This window comes from Gobius niger, assembly GCF_951799975.1.
Source record: "Gobius niger genome assembly, chromosome: 4".
In the NCBI taxonomy this organism is placed as follows: Eukaryota; Metazoa; Chordata; class Actinopteri; order Gobiiformes; family Gobiidae; genus Gobius; species Gobius niger.
In genome coordinates, this window is record NC_136855.1 from 1264665 (window position 1) to 1277605 (window position 12941).

At 46.9% G+C, this 12941-nt stretch overlaps 1 protein-coding gene across 1 annotated transcript in view; it reads left to right on the forward strand.

The window, feature by feature from the left end:
• Positions 1-12941, forward strand: part of uacab (uveal autoantigen with coiled-coil domains and ankyrin repeats b) — a 79310-nt gene that overhangs the window by 47947 nt on the left and 18422 nt on the right. The window contains exons 3-7 of the mRNA XM_079555137.1: positions 875-963; positions 3080-3144; positions 7348-7405; positions 8630-8700; positions 10569-10675. Coding sequence (XP_079411263.1) covers positions 875-963; positions 3080-3144; positions 7348-7405; positions 8630-8700; positions 10569-10675 — 390 coding nt within the window. The remainder of the gene's footprint in view (positions 1-874; positions 964-3079; positions 3145-7347; positions 7406-8629; positions 8701-10568; positions 10676-12941) is intronic.

The following is a 12941-nucleotide window of genomic DNA, read 5'->3' on the forward strand; positions in this document are numbered from 1 at the left end:
AGATGATCTTGAGAAATATTATTATACAAATCAGAAGTACTTTAATCATTTTAGAGTTTAATCTTAACCAAGCACATGTTCTCCAGTTCAGCTTTACCCAAATCTAAAAGCTTCTCAACAGGAGCTTACAGCCAATAGGTGTAACGCCTCATTTAAAAGCTAAACTGACAAAACTGATCTACCATTTTTGATTCACTTTTTTGTAATTTTTTTGTTGCTTTTTCACCATTTTTTTTTGCCTTTTTGTCCCTCTTGATATACTTTTTTTAAGAAGCTTTTTAGATTTGGGTAAGGTCGAACTGGAGCAAATGTATTTGGTTAAGGCAGGGGTTTAAGTACTGTAAAAATGTGAGAAACTATGTCAATTACTTCAAACTTTCCGAACAGAACACATGAGGTGATAAATGATGCACAGCACTGGCTGTTGTAGAAAATGGTGCTTTACTTTTGGCTAAAATTGTCAGGTTCGGCCCTTTGTCCTTTTACAATAAATAAAATCGGCTCCACCAAGCAAACCTGCCTGCCCCTGGTCTATGTTCTGCATAGCATGGGGGGGGGGGGGTTGTCCCGCCCACTCACTGTGCCAGGTCTCACAGTGCCCCCCTCCCATAGTCTAGTTTAGAAACACAAGATGGAGTTTCCCGTGGAGTTTCACATGATCATGACAGACATGGTTCTCCTGCTGTGTCCTTTAATTGGAGAACATGTCTGTCACTCAAACGGGGGCGGGACAAGGCAGGAAAACACAAACCTCAGGAGGACCTTATGAGTAATGACCATAAACGATACATATAACCGTGTAGTGACCAGCGTCCAGTCAGCCTGACCCTCACTGCTGTGTCTGTGTCTCACGTTCTCTCTCCTCCCCCGGCAGGTTTCACCTGGCCGCCACCAGAGGACACCTGGACTGTCTGAACCTCATCCTGGGCCACAGCGTCGACATCACGGCCACGGACGCCACAGGTCAGTCCAGGTGTAGATGTTTAGATGTTTCACCTGCAGTTCCACCTCCATGATCAATGTCACAGCCCTGATCTTTCTTATGGGGAACAAAACCGTCATGGAGCGAAACGCAAAACCAGTTTGAACATTTTCATTGATCCATCAGCAGAAAGTGAGACTCAGTGTGTGTGATCGGTTTGTTCTCAGTCTCGTGTCCGGATCAGCTCATTTCTCCTCATTAGTTTTGTTTCCTCTGTTCATTCTCAGGGTTTATCTCTGTCCCAGGTTCAACACATACTGGTCATGTGGTGTTAAAAGAACTGAAATACTGTTTTAGAGTAAGAAACAAATGCTATATTTGATATAAACTGAATGGTTTGAACAAATGGAGCTGAAGTCTGAGCCTCTGATAAAACATGAGTAAGGCTGTGTTTGTGGCGACAGAGGCTCCGACAGTGGAGCGGGTCGTCTTGTGACCAGAGGGTCGGCGGTTTCAATCCCGCAGGTGGCCACGGTCATTGTGTGCTTGGGCAAGACACTTCCCCCTCCTCTCCACTGCTGTGTGAATGAGAGGGTGAGTGGATCCTGGATATAGCAAAACACAACTTGAGAGACTCGTCCTGAGGGCCAGGAAGCTGACCAACACAAGAGAGTTTCCGTCCTTGAAAGAAACCTTTGAAAGCTCTGTCCTCATCCAAGCTCAGAAAATCACTGAAAATCCATCACATTTTCTGAATGGTGAATATGAAATTCTTCCATCAGGAAGACGGTACAGAGACACAGGTTCAAGAGCAACAGATACAAGCTCTCATTTCTCCCCAACTCTGTGTCTCTTCTAAATAAACTGAAGGATAAAGAGCAGGTGAAGAGGCGTCAGAACTAAGATGAACTCAATTGTTTTATTGTGATGTACTGGTTGCACTGACTTACAGAATTGTTTTATATGAATGGTTGTACTGTATGAGTGACAGCTGCGGGCAATGAGCCCAAGACAAATTTCCTCATTGAGGACAATAAAGTGTATCCATCCATCCATATTAAGTGCTTTGAGCCTAAAGCAGGTAGAAAGACTCTACATAAATATGGCCATTTACATTAGTTTATTCCAGATCTGACATCAGGCCAGTCACAATGAGCAGAGAGTCATGACATTTTAAATAGATTAAACAGTATCAAGGAAATAAGTGGTGTTTCCATTTGTTTCCATTGCACTGGGTTAGACGGGCCGTCCCGCCTTTGCTCGGCCTGATCTGTAACTCAGCAGGAAAGGGCTGTGATGGAGACCGTTTCAACCAACCAATCAACCAATCAATCAATCAATCAATCAATCAATCAATCAATCAATCAATCAATCAATCAATCAATCAATCAATCAATCAATCAATCAATCAATCAATCAATCAATCAATCAATCAATCAATCAATCAATCAATCAATCAATCAATCAATCAATCAATCAATCAATCAATCAATCAGTCAACCAACCCAACCAACCCAACCAACCCAACCAACCCAACCAACCCAACCAACCCAACCAACCCAACCAACCCAACCAACCAACCCAACCAACCCAACCAACCCAACCAACCCCAACCCAACCAACCAATAGTTTTGCTTTTAATACTTAGAGCAAACTGAATTGTGCCTAGGTTGTCATTATTTGGTGTTTTTAAAATGTGTTTTATCTTTCTGTGAAGCTTTGGTCCTCCTGGTGTTGCTGTAAAGTGCTATATGAATAAACTTTGATTGATTTTGTGTAGCCCACTATCATAACAGGTGCGCCTCACAGCTGCACCGAACATTAAGGCAATAAAACAGAACAATGAATATGACAATGTAAAGTTCCGGTGACTGAAGTGTCCAGGCAAATACAGTATAAGGACAGTTTGGAAACGGCAGGAGGCCTGGGTGAATGTAGTGAGAGTGTGGTTGGTTGTCGGAGGGGCGGATGGCCAGCTCGCTTCCATCAGTCTAATGGCGACAGTGCAGCGCTTTGAGAATCTTGGTAACACAGGCTTGTAAAGTGCAATACAAGTCTAAGGCATTGTTATTATACTCCCGAACTGCCATTGGCTCAGATGTCGCTCTGGCCACGCCCTGTCTCCGTTTATTAAAGGTGATGTGTCGTGTGTTGCAGGTAAAAACGCGTTGCACCTGGCGGCGAGGAACAGCCACTCCCTGTGCGTGCAGAAGCTGCTGCAGGTGAGTGCAAACCGACACGCACACGCGTGACGGCGAACACGGAGAGAGCGTGACGACCCTTTACACCAGAGTACAGACTGTGGCGTGACGCGGCTCTGCTCAGTTTGAAGGAAGTCTCTCCTGCTGCGCCTGAGAGCAGCTGTGCAAAGCCATCGGCGCCGTATGCTGCTTTATATCTGTTCTACAGCAGGAACTTCTCAGAGTTTATATCGATCCACTCACAGGCGGCGTCACAAACGAAGTAACCACGAGGAAAACATGCATTAATGAGCATCCGTTACACATTTGAGTTGAATTCCTCTACATAAATCTGAACAGGTGCTCTTGCCTGGGGCTGGTTCTGTTACCTTTAAGTTTCATTCATAAGCTACAAGAGGTTTGTTCTTCAGCCTGGTGTCACTGAGATTTATGTGTCAGGTTCGACGTCACATTAAAGATGTGAGATTGTAGAATCATGAGCTCTCGTCTCCACCGGGCGATGGTTTAAAGAGGATCGCAGCGACGACCACAGTTCATCGTAGAGAATATGAGGCTACAGAGGCGTGTGTTTATCTGAGTTTATTTCTGCGGGAAAGTGCAGGGACAGTCCTGTAAAAGGCAGAGTCAGACCCGCCCAGGCCTCTGTGGCTTTGACCCTGTCCACCTGGCTTTACATCAAGACCTGTAAGAACAAAGTCAGGTCATTTTTACCCTAGAAACATGAAAACGCCTTGACTGAAGACATTTCCATGGTTACAAGGTTAAAATTACTTCATTTAGTTCTTACAGCTCTCATGCATTCAAGCAGGAACGCAGCAGAAACCCATATGTTCTGATGGTTCCTCAGCTGGACTGGTTCTTTCTGCTCCACTTCAGTTCAGAACCTCCTTCACCGTCGGGTTTTTCCACCGAGGAGCTGGTGCTGGTTTGGTTTTACACCATAGTGCTTTGTGTTTACACTGTCTTGTTGTTGTTTTCCTGGTGAAGCCACGCCCCCGGCCTGTGACATCACCGCGGCTCGCTTCATGAACCGGCTGTAACTGGTTCTGATTCCGCCCCTGGTTTTGGAACCGAGACCCGGCTCTGAAACTGCAGCGTTCCAGCAGCAGCTCCAGCCCGGTGAGAAACGGCCAAAACGAATGACCACATGAGCAGACCCTCCCCCTCGCTCGGTCACAGCAGCTGGACGCCTCCCCCCCTCCCTCCCTCTCGCGTCCCCCTCCGTCAGTGTAGGGTTTCCCCGCTCTCCGCACCCCCCGCTCCCCCCCCCGCGGCGCGTCGACACCCGATCAGTCTGCTCGCCTCTGATCCCCTGTTGCCGGAGAGAGCGGGTGTTTTTAGCGCCGGCTTTTACCCGGCAACACCTCGCTCTCGTTAGCGTTGAGTCCACATAGTTCTCATGGTCGTGACCAATCGGCACGAGGCGGCGCCGTCGCCTCGGCTGACCCACATCGCCCTGAGCCTCGCACAGCAGGGGGCGCTCTTTTGTTTGGGAAACATAGGTCAGCGCAGGTTCAGATGCTTCAGGCCCAGCGTCGTCAGGGAAGTGTTTATTACAGCAGAGTCTGGGAGGAGGTGGAGACGTCCAGGACATGGTCGACTCAGGCTTCTTCTTTTTCCCCCAAACAAACTCTAGACTCAGCCCGACAGCGGAGCCACGAGTGAAAACTTCAGCTCTAAAGTCAAAGCTAAAGTGATTTGTCACAGTTAAAGCCTCTTGTAACCCTAGAACATTATTACCGGGTGTTTTTATTCGAGCAGATCCATGTGTGTGATGTTCCTGATCTGAGTTTCTCTGAGTGTCCTGGGTCTCTGTCTCTGACGTCTCTGATGGCCTGGGTGTTTCTCCTGCAGCCTCATGTTTCCATAGTGATGAAGGTCGGGGAGGGTCAGGGTATTTATTTATTTCTTTGCTCCTGTGTCTCTGGCCTCACAGTAAGTGAGTAACACAGAGTTATTTATATTCAGTTTCTCTCCTGAAGGACACTGAGCTTCACCTGAGAAGTCTCACACATCCAGGAAACTACTTTACATCTTCAGCATCACATTTTTTAGGAATTTTCCGGTCATTTTTGATCATTTTTACATTTTTCTCTGGTCCTCTCGTGATGCTTTTCTTTCATGTTATTAGACATGACACAGTTTCATATAAAAGACTCATGTGTGTCATGTATGTCATGTTTTGATTTTGATGAAGTTCTTTTTATCTGGTGGATTATCTCAGGTAAAAATCACCGGCGTCAGTGACGGGGTTTTGGATTTGAGCGAAAGTGTTCTTGGGTTAATTAGATTTAGATTAGATTCACAAACATGTTTTTAATGCGTAAATATCAGATTCACACATAAAGCTGTGCCCATTATCGATGGCGTCTTAGATATTGCGAGTTTTTAACATACGATTTGAAAAAGAGCCAGTCTTTTGAACGGCTCTTTGAAATGAGTGGATCCCAAAGACTCGGCTCCAGAAAAGAGCCGTAAATCCAGCACTAAAGCGGGAGAAGGAGATGGAGGGGGGGTGTCATAGGGAGGTTATTTCTCTTATTTCTGACATTCAGTCTTTAATAAGGTGTGAACACATGATCCATAGTTACATTAAAACAATAATAATAATATTGTTCTAATGTAACTATGGATCATGTGTTCGCACCATAGACTGTAAAAAATAATGGACGTCTTCTGCTCACTCCTCCCCGTTTACCATAATGACCACGGTCGTGGGGGAAGTCATGGAGGATTTACAGACTCCTCCTCCCCAACTCTGACGAAGCATGTTCCTAAAAAGGACATAAGGGCGGGATCTTCACTGTAGACTCCGCCCCTGTGTGACGTGTAGCTCGCGCTGCTCCAATGCTAACAGTCCGAGCCTCATTAAGTACCAGATTTCAAAAATTCATATTACATATTATTATTTCATAAATTGTGACAACCCAGCGTTATCTCAGGAGGAAGATTAGCCTAGTCTAGTGTTGAAAAAATTGAAACCAGGCGTTAAATTTGTTTTTAAGGTGTCTGAACTCCAATGCTTTTCAATGGGGGCCTAGCGGCGAAATGGAGGTACTACAGCAATGGCGGCCTCTAGCGTCGTGGTCATAAAGCAGAGCAGCCAGCGGCCATTGGTTCGCACCTTATTAAAGACTGAATGTCAGAAAAACAGCTTTACCTTTTTCTCCTCATTCAAAGCGCTGCTGTTATATGAAAATCCGCCTCATATTTCCTTCAGAAAAGACTGTAAAGATGTTTAATGTTCCACACTAGGGATGCACCGATCCGCTTTTTTGAGCTCCCGATCCGATCCGATATCGTTGACACTTCATCTGGCCGATACCGATCCGATTATATATTATTATATATTATTGCCTATGGATATTACCAGTTTTACCACTAGTTTTACCAGTTGTGTTTTTTTCATAAACATGGAAGACGTTTTGGCTTTAGCTTTGAATTTTAACAAAAAATGACCAAAATGTGACGCAAAATAACAAAAAAATGACCAAAAAAATGGAAAAAAAATGTGCCAAAAAAATTGATTAAAAAAAAATGAGAAAAAAGTTACAAAATGAGTTGAATCCCCCCCCCCCAAAAAAAAGATGGAAAAAAAATTGATGACATGAGGAAAAAGATCCATTTTGATGAGTTTTGTAGGTCTTAGTTTTCATATGAGGCGTTACACTGGCCTACAGGATTTGGGTAAAGCTGAACTGGAGAAAATGCTCTTGGTTCAGGCGGGAGTTAAGAGGTTAAATAAGCCCAGGAGAGCTGAGCACTTATGTGAAAGACACGATAATAAGAATAAATCAAATCAAATAAATCAAATCAGTGTCCTAGTTTAGCGATAGCATGAAGGCCGTGAATCTGCGGTCCTGGATCTGCAGCGGCTCCATCTGCAGGTTTACCGCTGTGCTGTGATAAACGTTCGAAGCGCGGCGGTGCGGTAAACCTGCAGACTGGAGCCGCTGCAGATCCAGGGCCTCAGATTCACGGCCGTCTTATATCGGACCCGTCCAGGCATCAAATCCGATCCAATCCGATACTCTAAAAAAGCCTGATCGGCTACCGATACCGATGCTGAATATCGGATCGGTACATCCCTATTCCACACAGCTTCATGAAATGAGACTGTATCAGCCACACGTGGAGTTTGTTTACATCAACTGCACAAACATGATCCTCCTGCAGTAAACTTTAATTAATTAATTCCTTAACCTTTGCGTTTTTCTTCTTCAGCACAACTGCCCCGTGGGAAACGTGGACCTGCAGGGACGCACGGCTCTACACGACGCTGGTGAGAAACAAACACGCTCGGAGATAAATGTGGTTCTTGCATTAGTTTTATCTTCAGTTTGCTCATAATTACCGGTGTAATGGACACTAACATGGCAGTTCAGTTCAGTTCAAGTATTTGCAGAGCATGGACTCAGAAAATGAACTTTCGAGATGTAGTTGTTTAAAAACCTGCAGAGGATTAAAACCATTTCTGTGACGACATCGTGAAGCTCATTGAGCCGGAATCAAAGCAAAAGAAGAAAGAACTCTAAAGCTTAAGCAAAAAGCACATTAATCGATGGCTGTGAAGGATGATGAAATATATATATTTTTGAATTTTTTAAATCACATTAAGCTAAAGCAGCGCCGCTCGAGGACGTGTTGATGGAGTAAACTTGAAGTAAATGTTTGTTGGAGGCTCTTCTGCTTCTGATTGGACGAGACACAGATAGATATTTATTACATTTACAATGTACAAAACACTACAGACACTAACTTTTAAAACAAAGCAGGTTTTCATCAAAAATACTACATTTTCACGTTTAATTTTTGCTCTATTTGAGTCTGTGTGAACCAGAAAAGGATGAATCGATCACTAAAATAGTTGTCGACTATTTCAATGATCGATTAGTTGTTTCAGCCTCATTTATAAGACTGTTAGATTCACCTCACAGACGATGGAAACATCACGAGCTGCTCTCGTCTCCGCTGTGCGATTGTTCAAACTATGAAACAATCGTTGCTACGACCAGAGTTTAATCGTATCAGTTTCAGGCGAGTGGTGTTTCTTTCTGTGGAAAAGTGCAGAGTCAGAGCCGCATGCCTGGGCTGCTCTGTGGTGACTCTGAGGTGACTCTGACAGAGATCCTCTCTGCAGCGAGAGGAGGCTCACTCGGAGACTGAGGTGACTCTGACAGAGATCCTCTCTGCAGCGAGAGGAGGCTCACTCGGAGACTGAGGTGACTCTGACAGAGATCCTCTCTGCAGCGAGAGGAGGCTCACTCGGAGATTGTGCCGTTCATACACTGTAAAAAAGTTGCAAAATTGTACTAAAAAATCTGCGAAAGGTGAAGCGTTACGTGGAGGGACCAGTGTGATGAGCCTTTGAATGTAACGTTATCCTTTTTAAAACATTGCTAAATAAGAACCTTGGATCACGTGGTTTGTATTTGTTGTCAGTGACATTAGCCTGTAGCTACTATGGGCCGTACACAGGCTGAATGACCTCCTGTCCTGTTTGCAGTGATGGCCGGCTGCTCCTCCAGCGTGAAGCTCCTCAGTGACAGCGGCGCTTCGGTCAACGCCACTGACTTTGTAAGAAACTCCTCCCTCTCTACACCAGAGGTTCTCAGCTTTCAAACTCCTCCATGTGTAATCCTGACTCCTGCTTCCTAACGTGGAGGAGTTCAGAGCGAACACGGAGCAGACATGACTGAAACGTGTCCTGCTGGTTCTGCTCCGTGTTTCCTCACGCTCAGGCCTGACACGACGTCTCTGTCTCACATGTCTCTGTGTCTCACATGTCGCTGTGTCTCACATGTCTCTGTGTCTCACATGTATCTGTGTCTCACATGTCGCTGTGTCTCACATGTCTCTGTGTCTCACATGTATCTGTCTCTGTGTCTCACATGTCTCTGTGTCTCACATGTCTCTGTGTCTCACGTGTCTCTGTGTCTCACATGTCTCTGTGTCTCACATGTCTCTGTGTCTCACATGTATCTGTCTCTGTGTCTCACATGTCTCTGTGTCTCACATGTCTCTTTGTCTCACATGTCTCTGTGTCTCTTTGTCTCACATGTCTCTGTGTCTCATTTGTCTCTGTGTCTCACATGTCCCTGTGTCTCATTTGTCTCTGTGTCTCACATGTCTCTGTGTCTCACATGTCTCTGTCTCACATGTCTCTGTGTCTCACATGTCTCTGTGTCTCACATATCTCTTTGTCTCACATGTCTCTGTGTCTCTTTGTCTCACATGCCTCTGTGTCTCTTTGTCTCACATGTCTCTGTGTCTCTTTGTCTCACATGTCTCTGTGTCTCTTTGTCTCACATGTCTCTGTGTCTCTTTGTCTCACATGTCTCTGTGTCTCTTTGTCTCACATGTCTCTGTGTCTCTTTGTCTCACATGTCTCTGTGTCTCACGTGTCTCTGTGTCTCACGTGTCTCTTTGTCTCACATGCCTCTGTGTCTCTTTGTCTCACATGCCTCTGTGTCTCTTTGTCTCACATGCCTCTGTGTCTCTTTGTCTCACATGCCTCTGTGTCTCTTTGTCTCACATGTCTCACATGTCTCTGTCTCACATGTCTCTGTCTCTTTGTCTCTTTGTCTCACATGTCTCTGTGTCTCTTTGTCTCACATGTCTCTGTGTCTCTTTGTCTCACATGTCTCTGTGTCTCTTTGTCTCACATGCCTCTGTGTCTCTTTGTCTCACATGTCTCTGTGTCTCTTTGTCTCACATGTCTCTGTGTCTCTTTGTCTCACATGTCTCTGTGTCTCTTTGTCTCACATGTCTCTGTGTTTCACATGTCTCTGTGTCTCACATGTCTCTGTCTCACATGTCTCTTTGTCTCACATGTCTCTGTGTCTCACATGTCTCTGTGTCTCACGTGTCTCTGTCTCATTTGTCTCCACATGTCTCTGTCTCACATGTCTCTGTGTCTCATTTGTCTCACATGTCTGTGTCTCACATGTCTCTGTGTCTCACATGTCTCTGTGTCTCACATATCTCTGTGTCTCACATGTCTCTGTGTCTCACATGTCTCTGTCTCACATGTCTCTTTGTCTCACATGTCTCTTTGTCTCACATGTCTCTGTGTCTCACATGTCTTTGTCTCATATGTCTCTGTGTCTCACATGTCTCTGTGTCTCACATGTCTCTGTGTCTCACATGTCTCTTTGTCTCACATGTCTCTTTGTCTCACATGTCTCTGTGTCTCACATGTCTTTGTCTCATATGTCTCTGTGTCTCACATGTCTCTGTGTCTCACATGTCTCTGTGTCTCACATGTCTCTTTGTCTCACATGTCTCTGTGTCTCACATGTCTCTTTGTCTCATATGTCTCTGTGTCTCACATATCTCTGTGTCTCACATATCTCTGTGTCTCACATATCTCTGTGTCTCACATGTCTCTGTGTCTCACATGTCTCTGTGTCTCACATGTCTCACATGTCTCACATGTCTCACAGGACGGCAGGACTCCTCTGGTGCTGGCCACTCAGATGTGTCACCCGCGGATCTGTCAGCTGCTGCTGGAGAAAGGAGCCGACTTCACCATCAGAGACAAACAGAACAAGTGAGACACGAGTTTAACACAAGGTTTACTATCCATCAATCTGAGGTCCACAAAACTGTAGACTACTTAAGTACTACAGGCCGAGCTCACCGTCCCCTGGAGATCAGGCCAGTCTCCAGGTGGTCTCCAGGTGGTCTCCGTGAAAACAGGTTTGATTTCAGTTTCCAGGAGGTCTCACAGAGTTGTATGTTTCCATGGAGACCTGGAGACTCACCTCATCTCCATGGGACGTCTCAGTGACCAGCGGCAACTCGAGTCTCTGGTCTCCAGACCGGTGAGATGCCCTTTGTATGTGCACCATCAGTCCAAGCTGTGGAGACGGACATTCATGATCAGGCCCGTGCAGTTTGACGGGATCTTGTTGATCTTTTGTCCACTCGTTTCAGAGCAGCTCACAGTGTGTCTGAAACCCTTTTCCAAAGAGAACTCTGCTCCATCACATCAGCGTGAAGCTCGACTCACAAACACGTCTGTCACATGACCAGAGCATGATGACACGCTACATGCTAAATAACATGTTTACTGTGGCTTTGTGAAGGTCTGTGAGTCACACGCGTCACATGATGATTCACTCCCGCTCACCTTTCTCACTCCTGCTCACCTTTCTCACTCCCACTCACCTTTCTCACTCCCGCTCACCTTTCTCACTCCTGCTCACCTTTCTCACTCCCACTCCCCTTTCTCACTCCCGCTCACCTTTCTCACTCCCGCTCACCTTTCTCACTCGCGCTCACCTTTCTCACTCCCGCTCACCTTTCTCACTCCCGCTCACCTTTCTCACTCGCGCTCACCTTTCTCACTCCCGCTCACCTTTCTCACTCGCGCTCACCTTTCTCACTCCCGCTCACCTTTCTCACTCCCGCTCACCTTTCTCACTCCCGCTCACTTTTCTCTATCCCGCTCACCTTTCTCACTCGCGCTCACCTTTCTCACTCCCGCTCACCTTTCTCACTCCCGCTCACTTTTCTCTATCCCGCTCACCTTTCTCACTCGCGCTCACCTTTCTCACTCCCGCTCACCTTTCTCACTCCCGCTCACCTTTCTCACTCCCGCTCACCTTTCTCACTCCCGCTCACCTTTCTCACTTCCGCTCACCTTTCTCTATCCCGCTCACCTTTCTCACTCGCGCTCACCTTTCTCACTCCCGCTCACCTTTCTCACTCCCGCTCACCTTTCTCACTTCCGCTCACCTTTCTCTATCCCGCTCACCTTTCTCACTCGCGCTCACCTTTCTCACTCGCGCTCACCTTTCTCACTCCCGCTCACCTTTCTCACTCGCGCTCACCTTTCTCACTCCCGCTCACCTTTCTCACTCGCGCTCACCTTTCTCACTCCCGCTCACCTTTCTCACTCGCGCTCACCTTTCTCACTCCCGCTCACCTTTCTCACTCCCGCTCACCTTTCTCACTCCCGCTCACTTTTCTCTATCCCGCTCACCTTTCTCACTCGCGCTCACCTTTCTCACTCCCGCTCACCTTTCTCACTCCCGCTCACTTTTCTCACTCCCGCTCACCTTTCTCACTCGCGCTCACCTTTTTCACTCGCGCTCACCTTTCTCACTCCCGCTCACCTTTCTCACTCCCGCTCACCTTTCTCACTTCCGCTCACCTTTCTCACTCCCGCTCACCTTTCTCACTCGCGCTCACCTTTCTCACTTGCGCTCCCCTTTCTCACTCCCGCTCACCTTTCTCACTCGCGCTCACCTTTCTCACTCGCGCTCACCTTTCTCACTTGCGCTCCCCTTTCTCACTCCCGCTCACCTTTCTCACTCCCGCTCACCTTTCTCACTCCCGCTAACCTTTCTCACTCGCGCTCACCTTTCTCACTCCCGCTCACCTTTCTCACTCCCGCTCACCTTTCTCACTCGCGCTCACCTTTCTCACTCCCGCTCACCTTTCTCACTCGCGCTCACCTTTCTCACTCGCGCTCACCTTTCTCACTCGCGCTCACCTTTCTCACTCCCGCTCACTTTTCTCACTCCCGCTCACCTTTCTCACTCGCGCTCACCTTTCTCACTCCCGCTCACCTTTCTCACTCCCGCTCACTTTTCTCACTCGCGCTCACCTTTCTCACTCCCGCTCACTTTTCTCACTCCCGCTCACCTTTCTCACTCGCGCTCACCTTTCTCACTTGCGCTCCCCTTTCTCACTCCCGCTCACCTTTCTCACTCGCGCTCACCTTTCTCACTCGCGCTCACCTTTCTCACTTGCGCTCCCCTTTCTCACTCCCGCTCACCTTTCTCACTCCCGCTCACCTTTCTCACTCC